At 38.2% G+C, this 24,931-nt stretch overlaps 1 protein-coding gene across 8 annotated transcripts in view; it reads left to right on the top strand.

Moving 5' to 3' along the window:
* The window catches only part of PIAS2 (protein inhibitor of activated STAT 2), a 99,701-nt gene that overhangs the window by 39,862 nt on the left and 34,908 nt on the right, over positions 1-24,931 (top strand). For all 8 annotated transcript variants that reach the window (XR_009690780.1, XM_061130862.1, XM_061130856.1 and 5 more), the window contains exons 4-8: positions 9,900-9,950; positions 10,071-10,161; positions 16,239-16,373; positions 18,954-19,059; positions 20,710-20,783. Coding sequence is in view for 7 of the 8 variants with exons in the window: in XM_061130862.1 (XP_060986845.1) it covers positions 9,900-9,950; positions 10,071-10,161; positions 16,239-16,373; positions 18,954-19,059; positions 20,710-20,783 (457 nt within the window). In the remaining variant the exon portion in view is untranslated. The remainder of the gene's footprint in view (positions 1-9,899; positions 9,951-10,070; positions 10,162-16,238; positions 16,374-18,953; positions 19,060-20,709; positions 20,784-24,931) is intronic.

Here is a 24,931-nt window from a genome sequence, read left to right as displayed (position 1 = left end):
TTCAGGCTGGATGAAGCACAAGCTAAAATCAAGATTGCCAGGAGAAATATCAATAACCTCAGATATGCAGATGACACCACCCTTACGGCAGAAAGTGTAGAGGAATTAAAGAGCCTCTTGATGAAAGTGAAAGAGGAGAGTGAAAAAGCTGGCTTAAAACTCAGCATTCAGAAAATGAAGATCATGGCATGCGGTCCCATCACTTCATGGCAAACAGATGGGGAAACAATGGAAACAGTGACAGACTTTTATTTTCTTGGGCTCCAAAATCACTGCAGATGGTGACTGCAGCCATGACATTAAAAGTTGCTTGCTCCTTGGAAGAAAAGCAATGACAAACCTAGACAGCATATTAAAATGCAGAAACATTACTTTGCTGACAAAGGTCTGTCTAGTCAAAGGTATGGTTTTTCCAGTAGTTATGTACATATGTGAGAGCTGGACAATAAAATAGGCTGAGCACCAAAGAATTGATGCTTTTGAACTGTGGTCATGGAGAAGACTCTTGAGAGTCCCTTGGACTGCAAGGAGATCCAACCAGTCCATGCTAAAGGGAATCAGCCCGGAATATTCATTGGAAGGAAGGACTGATGCTGAAGCTGAAGCTCCAGTACTTTGGCGACCTGATGCAAAGAGCCGATACATTGGAAAAGACCCTGATGCTGGGAAAGATTGAAGGTAGGAGGAGAAGGGGACAACAGAGAATGAGATGGTTGGATGGCATCACTGACTTAGTGAACATGAATTGAGCAAACTCTGGGAGATGGTGAAGGACAGGGAAGTCTGGTGTGCTGCTGTCCATGGGGTCACAAAGAGTTGGACATGACTGAATGACTGAACAACAGTCAGAAAAACATTTTAATTTTTGAATAAAACCCCTTTGAATTACTTTTTCTCACTTCTGGCAGTAATTTTTTTTTTTAATGAAAATTTAATTCCAAATATAGCAACATGAAAAAGAATTGTGTTAACAGCCCCAAAGATAAAATGACATAAAGTTCATCACCCAGACGCTTTTTTATAGTGAATGTGGACATTAATAATTTTTCTGGGATAAGAACATAAACTAGAGGACCATTCTGAGCTGTGTGGTTACCTGGGCCAAAAAAATTAGCAGAAATCTGAAAACAATTATGAAAAGTACTCTGAGCTTTGCCATTTCAAAAAATAGGATAAACTTAAACACCTTTATTAAGAGCAATGAACTAAAAAGAGATAGGAAAGAAAAGGAAATCTATATACTTTTCCAATTAAATAAGTCATCTTTGGTGTTAATACATTATTTATAAGACTTTAAAAAGATTTAAACGATATTCTGGAATGGTAGAGTTAAAATTTGGAACCCAGAATTGAGCAAATTAGAGATCTTTTTGCATCCTTTCAGCTCTTCTTTAGAACACTTATCTTCTGTGAGATGTTAATACAAGTTTTTAAAAAATAAAGGTCCTGCAGTTAAGTTTTGGAAATTCTATATTTAAGATAGTTTCAAAAGTTCTTCAAGTCAGACTTTTCAGTCTTTCTTATGTTAATGTGCATTCTCAATCTCCTAAAACGGATCAGAATTTATAGATTTTTCTTAAACACTCTAACATCTTGAAGATGAACACAATGTTGTCAGGTGGAATAGTATGGAATACCACTTTAGATCCTTTCACTGATCACATCACTGCTCTCAACAAAGCCTCAGAATAATTTTATACCTTGACTTGGTAAAATTTGAGCTCCCCAGAAGGGAAAAAGACCAAACATTGAACAGTAAAAGAGAAAAAAGGGGACAGTACTAAGGATTAGTCCAAAAGACCCAATGTCCAGATAATAGGGGTTTTGGAAAATTTAGAGAAGGAAATTATCGAAGAAGTAAAATGAATGTACATATTCACTGGTGGCAAGAGATTGCAGGAAATTTTTATATTGGAAGTACTTTCAAACTTGGAAGTACTAATAAACCAACTGAGAAATGAATAGGGTAAGTTAAAAGTTATATTTTATATCCCAAGCCACATCATTATTATTTAGTATTGTTTGTTATTCACTGATGATGCCTGCTTGAGAACATTTACTAAGGGTTCATTAGCTACAAAGCATTATATTATATGGCATGTCTCCTTTCCACAAGTTGCAATCCAGTTAATGAACTGGCTTATATACATAAAATGATTGTTGGCATTACAGGGTGTCACATGGAAAACACCAATGCAGTAATGACTAATAAGAGCTGATTTATAGATGGAGGAGATTACTACAAGCTTCTTTAGGGTGTTGGGTTGGCCTTTGATGGAGGGAGATTATTTAATCACTAGTTTTCAAGATACATTTTTAAATGAACAAATCAAAGCATGGAATTTGAATAATATGTACCATTAATTAGCCTTAAAAAGGGCCTCCCTGGTTGCTCAGCTGGTAAAGAATCCACCTGCAATGCAGGAAAGTGAAAGTGAAGTCGCTCAGTCGTATCCGACTCTTTGCGATCCCATGGATCCTCCATCCATGGAACTTTCCAGGCAAGAATACTGGAGTGGGCTGCCATTTCCTTCTCCAGGGGATCTTCCCAACCCAGGGATCCAACCAGGGTCTCCAGCATTGCAAGCAGACAATTTTACCGTCTGAGCCACCAGGGAAGCCCTACCTCAGTTCAGTTCCTGGGTGGGGAAGATCCCCTGGAGAAGGAAATGGGAACCCAGTCCGTATTCTTGCGTGGAGAATCCCATGGACAGAGGAACCTGGTGGGCTACAGTCCATGGGGTCGCAAGGAGTCAGACACAACTGAGTGATTAAGCACACACATTGTCTTAAAAAGGCGTGTGTGTAATTTGCTTAAGTGTATAGCATATGTCTGGACAAATATGGTAAGTTGCCTCTGGAGGAGGGAATCAGGTGGCGGTGGTCCAAGTTGAGGGAATTTTTTCACTTTATATCTTTTTTAGTATCTTTTTGAAGTTTGAACTGTGTGAATGTTACTAGTCAAGAAATGAATGACTAAATAATTAATTTCAATAAAAAGTTTTAATCATGGATGTCTCCGGGATGGATGGTAGTGATGGTATAGTATAAATGTACTTAAAGCCACAAAACTGTACACTTTAAGATGGTTAACATGATAAATCTTACCTTAGGAATATTTATCCACAAAAAAATTTTAAAAATACTAACCGTAATAGGCTATTAGTGATCCTCCCAACAAAAAAGACAAAAGACACCCATGTTGTCCCTGCAAGCTCCAACCTTTACAGAGTTGGCTAATCAAATAGTAAAAAAAAAAAATTTCCTTAGAAGTGGAAGTAACAGCTTGGTACTCATTACCTGGCTTTAATAATTATCAACATTTTGGAATCTGTATGTGACTACTCCTCAACTTTTTTTCCTGAAATATTTTAAAACCCACCTCAGACATCATGTAGTTTCACCCAAAAATACCTCAAGATACATCTCTTAATTTTTAACATAATCACACTAAAAATGATTCTTTCACATAAAACAGTGTCTAACCTGTATTCAAATTTTCAGGGTTGTTTTCAGTATTCAAATACGGCCTGTGTATTATTTTGATTTTTATGTCTCCCACAATTAAAAAACTTTTTACTTGAAGCTAACTATAGGTTTATAGAAGAGTTGTGAAAGTAGTAGAAAATACTCTTCATCGAGTTCCCTTAATATTAACATGTTTCATAGTTATAAATGGCAGTTATCAAAACCAAGAAATTAATCTTGGTGCAGTACTGTTAACTATAGACCTTACTCAGATTTTATCAGTTTTTCTGCTAATTAATTTCTATTCCCGGGTTCATTCCAGAATCGCAAGTCACACAGAATAGATGTATCACTGATGTCTTTCAATCTGTGATGGTTTCTTAGATTTTCCCTCGTGTTTCGTAACTTTTGATACTTTTATTGAGTCTGGTCAGAAATTTTGTAGAATATTTCTTGGTTTGGTTTTATCTGGTGTCTTTTCATGATTAGATTCAGATTATGCATTTTTGGCAAGAGTTACTAATATATGCCCTTCTCAGTGTATTGTAACAGGGGATTCATAATAGTGATGCATGCTATATTTGGTCATGTTAATTTTGATCACTTGGGTAAGGTACTATTCACCAGATTTCTGCACTGTGAAGTTGCTGGGTTTTTTTTCCCCTCCCTTTGTTAATAAATATCTGGGGGAGATAGTTTGAGATTAAGCACATATTCTGTTTATCTTCAACTTTTTGCCACCAATTTAGCATTCACTCATGAATCTTGGGAGAAGGCAGTGGCACCCCACTCCAGTACTCTTGCCTGGAAAATCCCATGGACGGAGGAGCCTGGTGGGCTGCAGTCTGTGGGGTCCCAAAGAGTGGAGTCGGACACGACTCAGCGACTTCACTCTCACTTTTCACTTTTATGCATGGGAGAAGGAAATGGCAACCCACTCCAGTGTTCTTGCCTGGAGAATCCCAGGGATGGGGTTGCACAGAGTTGGACACGACTGAAGTGACACAAGCCCCAGTTGTGGGAAGGATAAATTCTCTAAGGAGCTCTGATTCTACCCTTACCGTACTTTCTACCTCTTAATTTGAAAAAGAGTGGTTTATTTGACTCTGTTAGCATATTACACATTCTGGATTTGAATAATTACACTTCTTGTGGTATCATATAACTTCTATCCCTGTGGTTCTCAAATTTTGCTGGGTATTAGAATCAACTGGGGAGCTTTTAAGATTCCAGATACCCAGATTTCATTCATACCAATTAAATTTGAATCTCTGAAAATAGAACCCAACAGCAGTAGTTTTTAAAGCTCCCCAGGCATTTCCAGTTTGCAGCAAATTTGAAAACTGCTGTGCATCCATCCCCTCCCCTTTGCCTATAATGGCGATAAGGTCTAAGCCAGAGGCTTGAATGCCTTCAGGTTTGGGTGGTTTTTTTCTGTTACCTCTTGTGAAGATGGATCTTGCTACCATTGGGTACCGCTGCCTCTGCAATCATGCTGTCTCAGTTCCTCGTAGTGCCATCTCTTGCATGTTCCCAAAATCAAGGTGTGATTCTCTCCTCGCTGCTCTGTGATAGTATCCATGAATGTGCTTTTTTCTTTTCTTTCTTAAATTAGCTGGCTTCAAAGAGGTTTTTGCTTAGTATGTTTCCTCCTGTTGCCTGTTCTGTTGATGGTGTGGGCTCTGCCTGAACAGAGGCCTCTTTATATTATCCCACATTTCATCTGCCAGGTCCTTGCAGTTTGCTACTCTGTTCATCCTTTTGTGTCTCTTTCAGGATTTAAAACTTGAAGCAACTCTACCCTTCAGAAGCTAGCGTGGTCTTTAGAGTTCATACTGATTGAAATGTGAATTCTGGCTTAACCACTTAAGTCTGTATACCCCTGGGTAGGTTACTAAAGCCTACTGAATCTTAATTTACCTAGCATGTAAAGTTGAAGAAATAATCACCTCACTCAGTGATTGGTGACTGAACGCCATAACCGGCTCTACCTCTGTTGATCCTGGTGCGTAGCATCACTGTCTGTCCAGTTGCACCATTCTGAAACCTGGGCACCATGCTTGGTGTTCCCTGCTCCTTATCCTACCTCCTTGTATCCAGTCAGTCATTTAGTCCTATTAGTTTTTGTCCCTAAATGTCATATTCTGTGATATTTATGTTTAAATAACTTTCAAGCATTCATTTTCTGCCTATGCAAGTGTAATGATCTCCTAACTCTCCCAGATGACCCAACTGATCTTTTTAAAGCCCATTCAGTTTTTTCTTCCTTGTGCTTAAAAACCCTGTGTAAACGTGTGTTAAATAGTCACTCAGTCGTGTCTGACTCTGTGACCCCATGGACTGTAGCCCGCCAGGCTCTTCTGTCCGTGGAATTCTCCAGGCAAGAGTACTGGAGTGGGTAGCCATTTCTTTCTCCAGGGAATCGTCCCGTCCCAGCAGTCAAACCCAGGTTTCCTGCATTGCAGGCAGATTCTTTACCATCTGAGCCAACAGGGAAGCCCTTAGTGATAGCATCTGAAGTCCGCACTCCATCGCTTGACAGTTCTCTGCCACACCTGCTCTGCTCACCGTCGTTTTCAGTTTTTCAGGTTGAAGTACAGTGGATTTACAGTGTTGGGTTTCAAGTGTGCAGCTAAGTGACTCAGATATGCAGATACCTTTTTCAGATTCTTTTCCATTGTAGGGTGTTATAAGATACCGAGTATAGTTCCTTGTGCTATACTTTAAGTCTTTGTTGTTTATCTATTTTATATATATGGTGGTATATTTAATCCCATACTCCTGATGCATCCTTTCCCCTAGCTCCCTTTCCCTTTTGGTAACCATAAGTTTTTCTTTTCCTATGTCTGTGTTTTCTGTTTTGTAAACAGGTTCATTTATATCACTTTTTAGATTCCACATATAAGTGATATTTGTCTTTCTAATTTACTTCACTTAGAAGTAAATGTTTCTTTACTTGGTCCACCCAGTGTTGCCGTAAATGGCATTATTTTATTCTTATTTTTATATAATAATGGCATTATTATATTATTATAGACTAATATTCTATTGTGTGTGTGTATTTTTTATCCATTCATCTGTTAATGGACACTTATTTCCATGTCTTACTGTTGATGCTGTGAATATTGGGGTACATGTATTTTTTTGAATTACAGCTTTTGTCTCTTCTGGATATATACTTGAGGGTGTAATTGCTGGATCATATGGTAACTCTGATTTTTTAAGGAACTTCCATAGTGTTCTCCATAGTGGTTGCACGAGTTTGCATTCCCGCCAACAGTGTAGGAGGGTTCCTTTTCCTCCATACCCTCTCCAGCATATATTATTTGTGTACTCTTTGATTGTGGCCATTCTGAACCATGTGAGGTGATTAACTCGTAGTGTTGGTTTGCATTTCTCTGATGATTAACAATGTTGAGCATCTTTTCATGTGCCTGTTGGTCGCTTGCATTTCTGTTTTGGGGAAAATGGCTATTCAGTTCTGTTAATTGGATTGTTTATTTTCTTGATGTCACATGAGCTGTTTATATGTGTTGGATGTTGATCCCTTATCAGATACATTATCTGCAAATCTTTTCTGCGATTCCATGGATTGTCTTTTTGTTTTGTAGATGGTTTCCTTTGCTGTGCAAAAGCCTTTACATTTGATGAAGTCCCATTTGTTTATTTTTGCTTCCTTTTCCATGTTAGGAAAATATTCAGCTGTTATGTCTTCAAATATGTTCCCAGGTCCTTTCTCTCTTCTCCTTCTGGGGGCCCCTGCGAATTATTAGTGCATTTGATGTCCTAGAGGTCTCTTAAACTGTCCTCATTTCTTTTCATTCTTTTTTCTTTGTTCAGAAGCAGTGATTTCCACTACTTTCTTTCAGCTCACTGATTCATTCTTTTGTATCATTTAATCTGTTGTTGATTCCTTCTAATGTATTTTTCATTTCAGTTTTTATAGTCTTCATCTCTGGTTGTTCTTTATATTTCCTAACTCTTAAAACTTCTAACTTTTCACTTTGTGCAGAAATTAACTTCTCCCAAGTTCTTAGGTCATCTTACGATCATTACTCCAGACTCTTTCTTGGGTAGATTTGCCTATCTCTGCAGTTTTTTTCTGAAGTTTTATCTAGCTCCTTCATGTGGAAAATGTTCCTCTGCTGCTCATTTGGCCTGAATCGCTACTTGTATTTCTGTGTTTGTGGTAGGTTAGTTTTGTTTCTCGACTTGGGAGAAGTGGCCTCAGCAGGGTATACTCATTCATGTTTTTTTAAATCATCTCATCTCCCATCACTCTTCTCTATCAGCCTGTACTCCAAGTAGGCTTTCCCAGCTCTCCGTCTTTGCGTATCCTCTTCCTCCTTACTCTGCTTGGCAGACCTGAATCACGTTTTAAGGGCCAGTTCAAGTCTGACCTTTTCTATGATCCCTTTCCATGTTTCCCCAAATATATCCTTTGTCTCTCACTGTACTACTTTCATGAACTTATTTTCTATTAAACATTTATTTGACTGCTTGAATTTACAAACTTCTTAATGAAACCAACATCACTTACTCATTTTTATATTCTCAAGGCCTGTCATATAGTGTCTGGCAGGTAGTAAATGCCTTTATATCTAATAAATGAATTCAACATGTAAAAGTTCCTAGAACAGTTACTGTCAGAAAATGTCAGAAGATGCTTAGTCATTACATGTCATATTTGTGAAGATATATAACACATTGTATTTCGCAGTTTATGTTAATCTTCCTTGCTGGAATGAAGCATGAATCCTTAGTGAACTATCCAAAATCCTTTATAAACGTTCTCCCATCTGTCTTTCTAGGTTAGTCTTTTAAAAATTGTGTTCCCAACCTAACAAGCATTTGCCATGCTTTCCTTTTGTTGAGTATGACATCACTAGTGAAGCTGCTGTTACTGATGGAAGTATGTCTCTCTTAAGTGTAAATAGAACCACAGCTGTCCAAACTCTCTTCTAATTTGTTCAGACTAATTACGGAAATTGCCTTGAACTTTCAAGAGAAAATAGAATTTCCCTCTTTAATACCATATTATTTTAGTTGTATATATTTGTTACCTACTAGCATATGTGACTTTTGAAAGCAAATATCATGTTTTATTTATCTTTGATGCTCCAGCACCCAGACTTTGCAGTGTTGTTTGATTTTAATGAGCAGAATGATACGAGTTACTCACAAGAGGTCAGTGTTGTCTACGATTTTGTGAATAGACATTTGAGAAATGTGGATTACTACTGGCAGGAGAAGCAGAGTTAACAATAATAGCAACCAGCTGCTCACACGTGTTGAGCACTTCTTATATTGAGGCACTTCACATGTATTAACACGTTTGTCACCACAACTTCATGAAGTAGGTGCAGTCATTTTCCATCTTTAACCGGTATAGCCAAGCACAGAAGGGTTGAGTCATTTGCCCAAGGTCCCGCAGTTTGGAACTGTAGGACTCAAGCTGGTCATTCCTCTGCTTTACTGCCTTCTGGGGAACATAGAGAACTGGAAGCAGTAAGAAGGCTAGCCCCGTGGGAGCAAGGTGGAGGGCGGTATGTACTCTCGACAGGACTTAGCTCTAATGACCTTCTCTTTGATACAGTCCAAGATTTATGACAATGGCTGAGGGCAAGATTTCTTAAACTATAAAGCGAATACATATCGCTTTGGGAATCTTGTTGAAATTCAGATTCTAATTCTGTAGGTCTGAGGTGGGACCTGAGATTCTGCATTTCTAACTAGGACACTCCCAAATAGTTAGAGTGCTGCTTCACTGTGGACTCCATTTTGATGGCAAGGATTTAGGAGTTTCATTGTCAGAGATGTTTTATATGGGACTCTGTTAGGTTCTCATCTAGAAATTCTCAGATACTCTGTGTCCTTAATTGGGTGCATAGTTAGGAAGTTGCTGTGGTATAGAGGGTCTGAGACTCTGGACACCAGTTATTTATCCTAGTTCTTATATTAGAATCCCCTGAGTAGTTGTAAAGACTGTTAATGCTCTGACTGTGCTTCAGAGCCAATAAGGATACCTGATGAGTGGGCCTTTATATTTAAAAATGCTTTCAAGTGACTGGAATACTCAGCAAAGGTTTCAAAACCACTGTGAGCAAATTAATTCATCAGTCTTAGAACCTAATGTGCTCCTTTTCATGTTAACCAAATCTGTTGTCTATTGATAAAAATTGTATTGTGAAAGTTCCCATGAATTGCAAATACTTTAAAATTGCTGTAAAGTCAAGACTAAATGTTAGGCATATGAGAACTATCACTAGTGTTTTGTTTTGAGTAAACCTTCTGCCATTGTTTAGGCTAATGTTCATTTTTTAAGGACTACAAATAAAAATACCAATAATGCTTTTTTTTTTTCTGTTGAGCATATTTCTGTGAATTCTGGTTGTGTTTTCCTAACCCACTTGTTCTTCTCTTTCCACCAGGGATTTTTTGCCAGGTGGTAGGAGAGATTATACAGTACAAGTTCAGCTGAGGTGAGTTTGAAATTCTTCTGTTACTTTTATACTTGCTAACTATGTGCATATAGTCCTGAATTTGTAAAGTGTAAATTTGAGTACAGTATTTAAGAGTTTTTTTTTTTTTCTTTAATGCAGACTTTGCCTGGCAGAGACAAGTTGCCCTCAAGAAGATAACTATCCCAATAGTCTGTGTATAAAAGTAAATGGGAAGCTGTTTCCTTTGCCTGTAAGTTGGTTTTTATACACCAGGCTTTTGCTTGTGAGTTTATTATAAATGCTAACAAGGCTTAAAAATTGTGACTGCTTAGTGCCAGTGAACAGTCCCAGCATTAAATACTGTTTTCCATTAGAGAGATTCATGGCTGCTTGCGGAAGTGGCAGATTCCAGGTCTGGGGGAGATGGAAAAGATGAGCTTGAAGCATCTTGTGCCAGGAAGTAAGGAAGCTGTGAGAGATTCTTAAGATGATTTCAAAAGGCATAGCAGCAGGGCAGGACCTGTAGGGAAGGACATTAGGGCAGCACGTTGCAGTGGATGTCTGAATGAGATGGTGAAAGTTAGAGGCTGCTGAGGACAACTGGACATGCTGATTGAGGATTCCAAGCTTGAGCCTTGATGGTGCACACCCTTGAGAGATGGATGCAGTGGTGTTTGATTGACAGCCTGTTGAGTGAGAGGGAGAGACACTCTCTCTGTCTCCCTCTCTGTCTCTGTCTGTATAGCCTGTTTCTGACCTGATAGATGTCAAATCTTAAAATAACAATTGTTGAACAGGAGTATGTATCTGGCTCCACTGAGGTTTGAACTAAACTTCGAATTTGCTACAGCTGTGTGGCAGTAAAGCTGTAATCTCAATAGTAGAGCATGGCCTGTTTTTCAGAGTGGTTATGTATCTTAACTGAAGAAGTGCTGTGAGAACAGTGATTCTCCCATGATGCTAAGCTGCCGTATTCAGCAAAGCAGGCACCATTTGACATGGAGATGAGGTGACTGTTTAGCATTCCTGCTGAGTGCAAGATTTGGCTCTGAAATAAGTGTATGAGCAACAGCTTTGAGCAGCTGAGCAAGCCAGACAACAAAGTCTAGAAATCTCAGCTCTACCAGGGCCAAGTGATTGTAGTTGAACCCCAAAGTGACAATGGCCCGTGGCCAAGGCCGACCCCTGTACTCGAAGATCTGACTTATTGGTTGTCCGGAGTCTCATTTCTGTCATATATAGCATGTGGATTTATATGATTTACATGGTCTTGTGCATGTTCAAAACCCAGGGGGAACATTTTGCATCTTGGGTTTCTGGCTGTAAGCAACAGGGACCTCAGGAGCTGTCTTTTATCTGGATGAATCATATAAAGATCTAAACCAGGGGAAGAAGCAGGCTTACTTGGAACTAAAGGATGCCACTGGGTGGCCAGATGTGTGGCAGAGGAAACCTAAGATTTTGGAATGATAGCACATTTTCCATGGCTTTTCATTTCCAATTTTCTTTGTCTTGGATGGGCTAAGATTTCTTTTGACCTTTGACTTTTATTGCTGTTTAACTCTGTCACTCTCCTTAAAGAAATATCTGACTATGATAATCTTCTTGGTGTCTATAGACCCACCTGGAAGATCTGTCCAGTATTAAATGATTGTGCTAGTTTTGGGGAGTTGTGTCTCTGAAATATGTGAGGCTGTACTTAAACTCTGGTGTTGCTGCCGAAAATACGATGGTTACAGAAGTGTACACACATGTTCCACAAAATATTCCAAGGGGACCAGTCAGTGGCATACTTTGGTATAATAATTCTATCTTTAAGATCTACAGCACCACTGTGGATAGCTCTGAATTTGTCACTCTTTCAGAACTGATGAGAGAGAAAAACTTAGGTAGTTGAGCACGTTCTCTGGGACACTGTTGCTCATCACTGCTGGTTTCTCTCCAAAAACACTAACCAGCCCTTGAATACTTACACTAGGGATGTTGGTGAACATACTGACTACTATATGGTGAGTCCCACACTCACCTCTGGAGCCAGGGTCCTGTGGTGGCTCCAGGGGCACTTGTGAGGGAGATGAAGAAATGGAGCATAGGACAAAGGATGTCAAAAAGGATTTCAGAAACAGAGGCAATGGAGAGGTGGTGGGGGCAAGGGGGACCTTGCCTGACACTAATAGGGTGGTCCCAAAGATCAGATGCCAGCCTTTCCCAAAGACATTCTTCATCTTTAGCCTTGTGAATTCCTGTGGGACAGCGGATGTAAAGGTACATGGAACTGCTGGAGAACTGCTGAGACCTTCCCTTGATCCACGATTGAGATATTGTAATATCCCAATATTGGGATATAGATTGGGGTAATGTAACATGGGCATTGACTGGTGTGTTATCAGGTGAGTATACTGCCACCTTAGGAGAAGAATTGAGCTCTTTACCACCATGGAGATCTTCAGGGACTTTATTCCAATTCTAAGAAGCATCAGCAGGCCACAGAGAAGTTTGACATGTGGTTTTTGCCCATGATCCTGGTTTATTACACAACAGATCTTGGAGGAATGAGCTTTGACAGTCATGGGATTTCCCATTAGGGCTCTGAATATATTTGAATTTGTGTCCTGGAACAAGTCCCTGTCTGTATGACCTTATTGCAGTATGCAGTCATGGATCCATAATGGTTGGAAACTCTACTGCATGAACAGAGAGTGAACTGAATGGAAAATGGTGTTCCCTTGATAATAGCAGTGTGTCCCTGGATAATAAGGGTCAAATAGTGATGAAAGCAGTTTATGTGCTTTTTTTTACCCAGATCAAGATGATGACTTTTAAATTTAAAAGGTACTTTTATCCATTGATTTTCCAGTCTCTTGATAACAGGGATGACAGTAAGCAGCTCATAGCAGGGCTTGTAGAATGACATGTGCAGTGAGGGCAGGCACAAGTGAAACTGCCTACAGGAATATTCCCCATACCTCCATCTTTGACCCAAATGCTACCATTGTACAGACTGACCACCCAATGAGGAAATTTTGTTTTTGAGGGCAAGAGAGAGGGGAAAAAAAAGACCCTCTTTGCCGGGCGAGTTTTGAAAGGCTAAATTATTTTTCCTTTTAGACAGATTTTGAGAAATGGATGTAAACCTGTGGAGCTGTGAGGTTGGGGGTGTGTGTGGGGGGTTGACGTGGGGGAGTATTTCTTTTAGAGATTCCAAAGAATGGAGAGGATGTGTGCTACAGTGCAGCCGGCGATAATCTCCGAAGTGTTTCCTCTCATTGCGGTGGGAGACATGTCAGTACCAGCGCCATCATCTTAATGTATTCTCTTCCTGAGTTTGTGGATTTCTTTTTCCTGATACATAATTTTTTTCCTGCATATATTAATTATGCCGATGGTCTGCCTCACAGTAAATCTGGTGTAAAGTAGAATCAGTATTTTCTTTTGTTAAAACGAGCACACACATGCTCCAGTGTGAAGAGATTTCCTTGGCCTAAGATGGGATAATATTGGCATCTAAAATATAATACTTAAGTAGACTCAAAATTTTCAAACATAAGTGAGTTCATAATTATGCCAAAATAAACCATTGGAGGTTGCATCAACTCATTGCTCTAAAAATTGATAAAAGAATTATTGATTTCGGAGTAACCAAATGTTGATGTGGTCAAATTGTTTATGGAAAGGTTTAATACAAGCAAAAGGAAGAATGGATTTAAAAAACCTTTTTTTTTTCTTTTTTTTTTTTCGGTAATCCCTGAATCATATCATGGATCTAGGTAACAATGATCAGTGGATACTGAAACCACTAGGTCACAGCTAGATGGGAGGGATCAGGCTGACATAAGCTGAACTGATCGACCTTGCCATCCCTGAAAATGGAGCAGACAAACATTACGCACCTCATGACGTGGTACAATAGGAAGTCCATAGCTTCTCTGTGAAGTTTTTGTCTCTGAAAATTTGAACCTGAATCTAGTCAAATCTGTGCAACTAATTACCAGCTTAAAACATGGAGTGTCACATCTTCAAACTGTGAGGAAGCAGTCAACTAAATCCAGAAGATGAGAGTATTCTTCAGATCAAGGGCCCTGGGGTCCCCAACAGAACAATAGCATCAGAGACAGAGTAGGAGTTGGGGCAGAGGGTGAGAGAGTATAAAAGTTATTCTTTAATGTAGAGTAAAGGAGACTTCAGAGACAGCTGAGCACATTGTGAAGCTCTAGTTTGGATTCTGATTCAGACTCTTAAAGGGACATCTTATATGTCAAACTGTGTATGGATAAAATAATGTATCTGGGATACTTTATATAATACTCTGAGATGGGCGAAGACTACGTATAAGTACCATATTGAATTGGGTGATTGTTTGTTTAGACTTTTTTCTCTAGTATACATTTGAAAGTTTCAGTAATAGAATAAAAGACATCTTCGAGGCAGATGAGAAGTTACAATATAAACTAGATATTAGACAATTTTTAAAATCATGGTTGGTTTTGTAAGGTTACGATACTGTTTTTATTTCCTGAGGTCTTTTAAAGATGCATATAAAAGTATGGGTCCAGTCACATGTCTAGAAGTTGCATTTAAAAAATACTTGGGCAAAAATAAAGGTGTATATGTGTGGAGTACCCTTCATAGATCATAGCCTTGTCGTGGCAAACGGGTTTGTGTAACTCAGTGAAGCTGTGAGCCATAGCAGGCAGGGCTGCCCAAGAAGGGCGGTTCATAGTGGAGAGTTCTGACAAAATGTGATCTATTGGAGAAGGGAATGGCAAAAAACTTAAGTATTCTTACCACAAGAACCCCATGTACAATACAAAAAGGTGAAAGATAACCACTCCAGAAGATGAGTCCCCCTCCCAAGTCTAGGTGTCCAGTATGCTACTGGGAAAGAGCAGAAGACAGTTACTAACAGCTCAAGAAAGAATAAAGAAGCTGGGCCAAAGTGGAAACGACGCTCAGTTGTGGATGTGTTTGGTGGTGAAAGTAAAGCCCGATGCTGTGAAGAATAGTATTGCAAAGAACCTGGAATGTTAGGTCCATGAATCAAGGTAAATTGGACATGGTCAAGCAGGAGATGGCAAGAGTGAACATCAGCATCTCAGGATTCAGTGAACTGAGATGGACAGGAGTGAGTGAATTTAGTTCAGGTGACCATTATGTCTACTACTGTGGGCAAGAATCCCTTAGAAGAAATGGAGTAGCAATGTTTTGTGCAATGATGGGCACAATAAAGGGCAGAAGTGGTCAGGACCTAATAGAGACAGAAGAGATTAAGAAGAGGTGGCAAGAATACACAGAAGAACTATACAAAAAATGTCTTAACGACCTAGATAACCACGATGGTGTCACTCATCCAGCGCCAGACATCCTGGAGTGTGAAGTCAAGTGGGCCTTAGGAAGCATCACTTTGAAGAAAGCTAGTGGAGGTGAGGGAATTCCAGCTGAGCTGTTTCAAATGCTGAAAGATGATGATCTTCAAATGCTGCACTCAGTATGTCAACAAATTTGGAAAACTCAGCATTGGTCACAAAAAAAGATCAGTTTTCATTCCAGTCCATAAGAAGGGCAGTGCCAAAGAATGCTCAGACTACTGGACAGTTGTACTCATTTTGCATGCTGGTAAAAATTATTCTCAAAATTCTTCAAGCTAGACTTCAGCAGTATGTGAACTGAGAACTTCCAGATGTACAGCTGGGTTTAGAAAAGGCAGAGGAACTAGACGTCAAACCCAGTGTTTGTTGGATCAGAGAGAAAGCAAGGGAATTCCAGGAAAACATGTGCTTCATTGATTATGCAAAAACCTTTGATTGTGTGGATCACAACAAACTGGAAAATTCTTAAAGAGATGGTAATACCATACCACTTTCACCTGAGCAACTTGGATGCAGGTCAAGAGAGCATTTTTATCCCTCACAAGATTTTAATAATTCCTTTGAAATTCCCCAACTTGCTCTTTTTAAAAAATTTTCAGAGTTCGTTTTCCCTCTTTGTCACCCCTGATATTTGAATGAATGCGAGTTCCTAAAATGAATCAGTATAAAAAGATTCAACTTTATTGTTTAAAAAAGGAAAAAAAAAAATCATAGCCAATATGGCAAGATCTCAGCACCTTTGATTTTAATGGAACATGGAATTTTTGTTCTTGTATTTTTCTGGATTTGTAAAATATTCAATGTTTTTAAAAGGTTATTTTCCTCTTCTGGGTTTTGTGTGATTTCTGGGATAAACTAAAAGAATTTAGTGTGACTGAAATTAGGCAAGATACTGTATTTGGAGAAAATGTTTGCTCCTCTGCAGAGAATTTTAAATTGCTTTTCTTTTTTATGGTTATAGGGCTATGCACCACCACCTAAAAATGGGATTGAACAGAAGCGCCCTGGACGCCCTTTGAATATTACATCTTTAGTTAGGTTATCCTCAGCTGTGCCAAACCAGATTTCCATTTCTTGGGCATCAGAAATTGGAAAGGTAAAGATTCTTTTCTCTGAGGAGCATGAAAGTGATTCCCCTAGGTGGTATTGATTTACTTTGCTTTTTCTTAGGCTACTAGTGAAATCTCATTCACTTTTCTGTTTTTAACCCCCAAAAGCCATAATTTTCAATTCAGGGTAGAGATGTGAGATTCTTAAAGGTTAAAACTTTAAGGTTTCTTCAGTAGCATCTCTCTGTTATCTTCCAAAGGAGATAAGTACCTTAACAGTATTTCTTAAGTTAATGGTTAATCATACTTGTGTTTATGTGTGTGTTTTAAGTGGTATTTTAAGAAAGTGGGAGTTTGAGCTACTGTTATATATTTATGAAGAGGGATGAAGAAAGCTTTATGAGGCTTTGGGGGAAATGGCTAAATGTACTCCTGTTATGATTAGACATAAGCTATTCCAGCCTTTATATGCACTACTGATACTTAAATGAGCATCTTATAATATTTACTTATATTTATATTTAGTAGAAAATATTTACTTAGATTTGTATTAATTCCTCCATACTTTTAGATTGATGAACCTGGGTTTCTGCAGATTCTTAGTCTTAAAAAGCTTTTTGTCAATTAGGAAATACTGATTAATACAACAAGGGATTTCCATTTTAGAACTGCTTATTTACATAACTGAAGTAATAGAAATGGAAGAGATTTCAATTAATTTCTGATCATCAGCTTTAATGTTGGAATTTCATAGAAATAAAGGATAGCTTTCCTATTTATGGATGGAGAAGTTGAGTCATGTTTGTAGCCAGAATTAATTTGGTTTTATCACTGAGGTAATTGCCGAGCAGTACATGATGAATATTTTGTATTAATCTTTGGCCTGTACAGATACTAGGACCTCTTTAATGATTGTTCTCTTTAGCTCTCATTTCTGAATTTTTACTATAACTTGTTTATCTAAGACACTGATCCCTAATATTTTTTATTTGCATGAACTTAAATGAACAGTGATGTAGCACTGGATAAGGATTCAGGAAATCTTGGCTTAGTCTCAAGTTGGCAAATTGTTTGATTTTTGCAAAATTGCTTAATTCTGTGGAGCCTGCTTATTATGAACAATAAGTAAAATCTTGAGAATGGGCATTATGTACAAATATAAGGGACATTATTAACTGAGCAAGTACTAATGCTTTAATGTTTAGTAAGATAATAAAGTTTTTTGAGAGAAATTTGAGCAGGAAAGCAGTGTATCTTTTTGAAATGATTATGACCTTATAGATTTTGTTTTTGAGTAAATAATTGCATATATTGAAGGCTTAGCAGTTTTTTGTTTTTTAAATCCCATATTATGGCTTCCCTGGTAGCTCAGCTGGTAAAGAATCTGCATTCAATGCAGGAGACCATGATTTGATTCCTGGGTCGGGAAGATCCTCTGGAGAAGGGTTAAACTACCCACTCCAGTATTCTTGGGCTTCTCTGATGGCCTAAGTGGTAAAGAATCTGCCTGAAATGTAGGAGACAGACGTGGGTTGGGAAGATCCTCTTCTTGGGAGAGAGGAAAGCCTACCCACTCCAGTATTTTGACTTGGAGATTTCCAAGGACAGAGAAGCCTGGCAGGCTACAGTCTATGGGGTCTAAAAGAGTCAGACATGACTGAGCGACTATCACTTAATGGAAATAATATTCTTTCCTTGCAATTGTAATGATTAAATTTGTATACTCTTTTGGGTAGTCAGATATGTGATAGGACTGTGTCAGGATGTTAAAAATGATATTTAAAGTATTTGGTCTGGCAACTATTAAAAGTATTGTAGAATCAATTGAATGAATATGTGTAGTGAACTGGTAAGATGGGTTTTAAGTATTTAAGTAAAATTATATATCATCTCTTCATTGCTTTATAAATACCTCATGAAAGTTCCTTTGTGCCAAGTCTAAGAGGGTATGGAATTGGATGCTATTATTTTCTCACCTTGTATTTTTTATTTTTATTATTCTTCATGTGTCTTATATACTACAGTAGCTGCCCCTTCTCTAGTAAAATGCCCATTTGGAAATAGTAATTAATTTGTCAAATTTTTTCTCAAAAGAAAGCTGATTTGGGGTTCATGTGAATAATTTGCCTAAGGTCATGTAGCAGGTGTCTGCCAAAATTAGAACTGTGGAACTCTGGATTAGAAATATTAATTTAGACCACAGATGTTTGAACTTTGTTTCTGTAGTGGAACTCACTTTTCATTGAATGTATTTTCCCTATTACGTAAAAAAACAGAAAATTCTAGTTAGAAGTGTTCATAGGAGGGTGTATTCTCATTTATACTAAGGTGGCTCCTAAGGTACCAGTTTTGCTAAGTTAGAAACACAGTTTGAAGACCATTGATCTGAGCATTTTATTTTTCGCATAGATGTTTTAAAGTGATAAGTCATTGAGAAATACCTTTAATAGGGTGAAGCATTCATCTTCCCTAAAGTAACTGAGTTGATTTTGTTCCCTTCCCAGTCACTGACTTTCCTGTATAAGTTATTTTGAATGTTGTTTTTAGAAACCAGAGTTTCTTAGACAAGTGTTTTATGTAAATAACTGTTACCTCTCATCTTTAATACAGATTATCTTTCTTTGTAGAATTACTCCATGTCTGTATATCTTGTACGACAGCTCACATCAGCCATGTTATTACAGAGATTAAAAATGAAAGGTATTAGAAACCCTGATCATTCCAGAGCACTAAGTAAGTATTGTTTGTAAGACTGAGCATATGAGATGGCTTTAAATGGAAATTTTAAAAGCTTCACATATACATCCATACAGAAACAATTTGGGAATAATTATTAAAAACCAAAAATAAATTATGAGTTAAAAATACTCTTAAGAATGGAGCTGTATAAATTGAAAAATCCTTGTCTTAGAAACTGCTCCCAAGAGGATGAAGTTTGAATCTCAACTAATATTGATATTTTGCCTTTTCATAAGAAGTTACTTTGATAAATGTCTGTTGGCAGTTTTGATGCCTGTGTTGGGAATAGGAATGCAAGTCTTCAAGTCCTCCAGTGTGTAGTGTGCTATACTTTTAACTTAAAAGGTCTTTTTGCAAAAGAAATGTTGATATCCATCAGAAATAATATTTGCCTTCTGAGATGTTTTATTTTGTACTTTGAAACTTTCATGCTGTATTATAATAGAGGAAAAAAAGTGTAACCCAAGCTGTAAATAATTTAGTAACTGATGTTAATTGAACAAGACGTTTTTTTCTGGGAAAGAGAATATTTTTCCCCCCGTTACCTCCCATATCACTGAATGAACCAGAAAGGAGAGAGAATCTGTGGGTTGGAAAGGGAGCCAAGTAGGGCTGTTGAAATGGTATTTTGTTTCTTATACTCAGACCATTTCTCATCTCACACAACACAGCGTTGATCTTCCTGTCTAGAACTGAAAGCCAGGAAAATTCTCCCACAATTCTTCTTACTGACGAAGGTTCCACTCTTTCTAGTTCCAGTCCTGTTCTCCCTATCATGGTGTTGAGAATTAGGCATCTGAAGGCAGTTTATGTATTTATTAGTTTGTGTCAACAGTAACTTGTATGTATTATGTGAAGAAGATAGCAGATAATCCTGCATCCATAGTGGTTTTCAGTAGTCAAAGTATAAAAATATTTTAGCTTTTCTTAAAAAGTACAAGAATATTTTATTTGTAAAATTATTTACAGATTTAACAATTATTGGAAATTACATGTACTCCCTAATTAAAATAGTCATACATGTGTTTTAGAAAAGTACTGAGGCTCAGAGTAGAGCTGTCTTCCCTAATTGTATTGTTCTTAAGTCTGAAACAGCTCTCTGTTTTTTTTTTTGGTTTTTTTAAATTTATTTATTTATTTATTTATTATTATTATTATTTTTTTTTTCCAGTGGGTTTTGTCATACATTGATATGAATCAGCCATGGATTTACATGTATTCCCAATCCCGATCCCCCCTCCCACCTCCCTCTCCACCCGATTCTTCTGGGTCTTCCCAGTGCACCAGGCTGGAGCACTTGTCTCGTGCATCCCACCTGGGCTGGTGATCTGTTTCACCATAGATAGTATACATGCTGTGAAACAGCTCTCTGTTTTAAAAACTCTTCCTTACCCACAATTTTACTTTTAAAAAGAGATCTTAAAAATTTGATTAAACATGTCATTTAGAGTTTGTAATTCTTTAACCTAGTACTGGAAGTGTGGCTGTGTGTTCAGTACATTAATACTTAACATTTTGTTTTTGTAGTTTCTTGATCTATTGAAGTGTTTGGGAAATTTTAAATAAGATGGCATATATTTCTGTAATTCTGTTCATAAGTCACAATTTTTTAAGCGTTGTGTTTATTGTTGATTTTCCCTCAAGTTAAAGAAAAACTTACTGCGGATCCTGACAGTGAGATTGCTACCACTAGCCTTCGGGTGTCCTTGATGTGCCCTGTAAGTAAAGCAGCGAAACATGCTGAGGCATTTTGCTTTTTTATAAGTTACTAATTTTCCTATAAAAGTAAGTATGGGAATGAATGATACAGTATAAAATTTTGAACTTTTTTGGTTTCCCATTCAAGAATCTTCATGGATAAGGATTATAATTCCAAAGAAAGCAAGCATTCTTCAGGCAGTGACTAAGCAAAAAGAGACGTGAAAGGATATTGTATCGAAGAGGAAAGAGAGCTTTAGGTTCACAGTAATCTGTCACTGCTAATTATAGATAATCCACAGCTAATACTGAACATAGAGGGTTGGCTCCTTTTATCAGCATATAAACTGTGTTGAAAAATAGCAACAAAATTTTTAGGACCTAATGCTAATTGATGGGAGAAACCAGGAATAGTGGATGAAGCCTTCTTTAAAATCACTATTGGGAAGGACCCTTTCTGGATGAGAGGAACTTTATGAGAAAAGTCCTGGAATTAGAAATTTATGATATGGTTGGGGGGGAGGCTTGGGTTTGGCAACCAGCTACCATTGTGTACAGTTTTTTAAATGGAAAGAGGATTGTGTCAGAGAAAGGGATAATTTGTTAAGCTCGTATTACGTGCTGCTTAGACTGTCTTAACTAGCAAACCTGTATGGAGTTGTTCCCATTTTGCTGATGAGGACCCTGAGACTGAGAGGGGTTGCTAACCCAGATCACACGTTTAGGTTATAGTAGAACAAGGATAGGAGAAGGCAATGGCACCCCACTCCGGTACTCTTGCCTGGAAAATCCCATGGACGGAGGAGCCTGGTGGGCTGCAGTCCATGGGGTCGCGAAGAGTCGGACACGACTGAGCGACTTCACTTTCATTTTTCACTTTCATGCATTGGAGAAGGAAATGGCAACCCACTCCAGTATTCTTGCCTGGAGAATCCCAGGGACGGGGGGGCCTGGTGGGCTGCGTCTGTGGGGTCGCACAGAGTCCAACACGACTGAAGCGACTTAGCAGCAGCAGCAGCAGAACAAGAATAAAGAGTTTGGTCTTCTGACATTATTCCAGTTTTCTTGACAAGGTAACATATTGCCACATGGGGCCAAAAATATAAATATTCTGATTATAAATCTACCTCTCTGTTATTCTGGAAAGCAGTATTTGCAGGTATCTTTCTAAAGCTTTATTATGCATTATCATTTACTTGAACTTACCTTTACTGAAAAGGGATAGAATTACATGAAATTGGGATTGCTTCCAAATTGGGAATCTGTGGCTATGAGCAGAGAGAAGGTCTGCAGGAGGACTTTAACGCCCTGCGGTGGCAGTAGAGGCCCTGGAGGGCCTGTGTTTAGGCCCAGGGTCTTCTCTAGGCACTGGGCGTCCCTTCATTGGAGTGTCCCCACAGTGCCTTTTTCTCCTTCCCATGTTAAGATTGATACTAAATTGAAACACATGAAATTTCCATTTTGTTAGTCAGGAACAGTTTGGACATTAGAAATTTCTTAATGGTTTAACCCTAGTGTATTTGGCAGATACTCATTGCTGGCTATATTTTAAGCACAGCCACTGTTTGGGAATGGAACTTGTGTTACTTTATGTTTTAGTATGTCAGCCTGTTGTCAGGAAGAAAGCACTTCTCTCTGCTTCTCTTTACAACTAAGAAGTTGTACAGTTACAGAGTGCCATATTCTGTAAGTTGTTTTTTTTTTTTTTTGGAAGCATTTTTGTTTGTGTGTGTTTTTCCTCTTTTCCTTCAAACACGATGCTATTCTACATGACAACAACCAAAACAATAACCAAATTGTTGGATTCTTGGACATTCAAAATAGTGAAAGTGGTGTATTGAAGTGGTTGGCATTTCTCCTGTATAAGAATAGGTTCCTCTCAGATGTGTCAAGTTTTAAGAAAACCAACAGTTTTAAGAAAATTATCAGTTCTGTTATTTGAAGAAATAACAAGATCCTGTTTAAAGTTCATTAAATGTTTTCTTTCTCTGCTTACAAGTGAGAACAGATCTGTTTTGAGACTGTCTTTTGAGCTTTTCCTCAATATTCATTCTACCTGATGTTTTGCAGAACATTTTCTAAGAAAACAGTGAATGGTACTCTTCAGACTGTCCTACTGTTAACATACGTTGGGTTGATAACTGTAGGATGTGGTATATGTTATTAGAAAATCAAGCATAGGTGTTTTGAACAAACTTAGAAGATAGATGATGGATCTTAGATTATGAAAGTAGTTTCAGAGGTAGAGACACTATAGCGAATGGAAATAAGACAGGAACTAGGATGGTGATGGGAACTGGAGAGGAAAGAAAGGATTATAGGCAGTTGGGAGGATAAGCCTAAAAAACCTTGGGTTTATTAGGCAAAAATTAGGGAAAATGATAGCTTAAGATGGTGGGAGAAATGTTCTGTTTTCATGATATGTGAAATGTTCTGTTTTGTAAAGTGATTTAGAGTAGACATGAATGTGGAAAGTGAGAGTGTAGTCTATGATATCTGTCTTTGGGACCTAAGGGAGCTATGTTTTCAGCACTAGTTGTTAAAGAGGGATCTGATTGAGTGTGTATAATTAACTTTTTGAACACAGTATCGGAATTTTACACAGAATTGAGATTGGACTGAAAACTGACCTTTTCTAGTCCTGAGGCCACTGCTGAGTTTTTCAAATATGCTGACATGTTGAGTGCAGCACTTTAATAGCATCTTTTAGCATTTTAAATAGCTCAGCTGGAATTCCCTCACCTCCACTAGCTTAATTCATAGTAATGCTTCCTAAGGCCTACTTGACTTCACACTGCAGGATATCTGGCTCTAGGTGAGTGACCACACCATCGTGGTTATTCCTGTCACTAAGACCTTTTTTGTATAGTTCTTCTGTGTATTCTTGCCACCTCCTCTTAATCTCTTCTGCTTCTGCTAGGTCTTTACCCTTTCTGTCCTTTATCATGCCCATCCTTGCATGAAATGTTCTCTTGATCTCCCCAGTTTTCTTGAAGAGATCTCTAGTCTTTCCCATTCTGTTGTTTTCCTCTACTTCTTTGCATTGTTTATTGAAGAAAGTCTTCTTATCTCTCCTTGCTATTCTCTGGAACTCTGTGTTCAGTTTGGTGTACATCCCTTGCCTTTGGCTTCTCGTCTTTCCTCAGCTATTTGAAAAGCCTCCTTGTATAACTACTTTGCCTTCTTGGATTTCTTTTTCTTGGGGATGGTTTTGGTCACCACTGCCTGTACAGAGTTATGAACCTCCGTCCATACTTCTTCAGGTACTCTGTCTACCAGATCTAATCCCTTGAATCTATTCATCACGTCCACTGTCTAATCATAATGAATTATTATTTGGGTCATATCTGAATGGCCTAGTGGCTTCCCCTACTTTCTTCAATTTAAACCTGAATTTTTCAGTAAGGAACTCATGATCAGAGCCACACTCAGATCCAGTCTTGTTTTTGCTGACTGTATAGAGCTGCTCCATCTTCAGCTGCAAAGAACATAACCAGTCTGATTTTGGTATTGACTATCTGGTGATGCCCACGTGTAGAGTCTCTGTTGTTGAAAAGGGTGTTTGCTATGACCAATGCGTTTGCTTGGCAGAATTCTGTTAGCCTTTGCCTTGCTTCATTTTGTATTCCAAGGCCAAACTTGCATATTACTCCAGGTATCTCTTGACTTGCTGCTTTTTCAATTCAATCCTCTGTGATGAAAGGACATCTTTTTTTGGATCACTGCCTTGTCGGGGCGAAGGGTCTTCTGTAACTCAGTGAAGCTACAAGCCGTGCTGTGTAGGGCCACCCCAGATGGTTGGGTCATAGTAGAGAGTTGTGACAAAACGCGATTCACTGGAGGAGGGAATGACAAACCAGTCCCTCAGATAGATTTTCTATAAGAATAAGAGAACTGGTTATAAACTGAGATTTTTTTGTAAAGGGAATATACAGGGAAGTTTGAAAGGCTTTACAGAATAACTTGGTCTGATCTAATCTGGATGTTATGTGTGTCTTGATGTTCGTATTCCTCTACCAATTGGAATAAGAATTGAATAGAGGACTAGGTTTATCAGTATACCGACACTTCAACATATGTGATTATATGAAAGTGAAAAGTTTTCTTTCTTAAGTGAAAAATACATTTGCAGTTCATATCACATATATGAGACTGACTAGTATAGGTA

Source organism: Dama dama, chromosome 27 (assembly GCF_033118175.1).
Source record: "Dama dama isolate Ldn47 chromosome 27, ASM3311817v1, whole genome shotgun sequence".
Lineage (NCBI taxonomy): Eukaryota > Metazoa > Chordata > Mammalia > Artiodactyla > Cervidae > Dama > Dama dama.
This window is presented reverse-complemented; position numbering and strand designations above follow the sequence as displayed.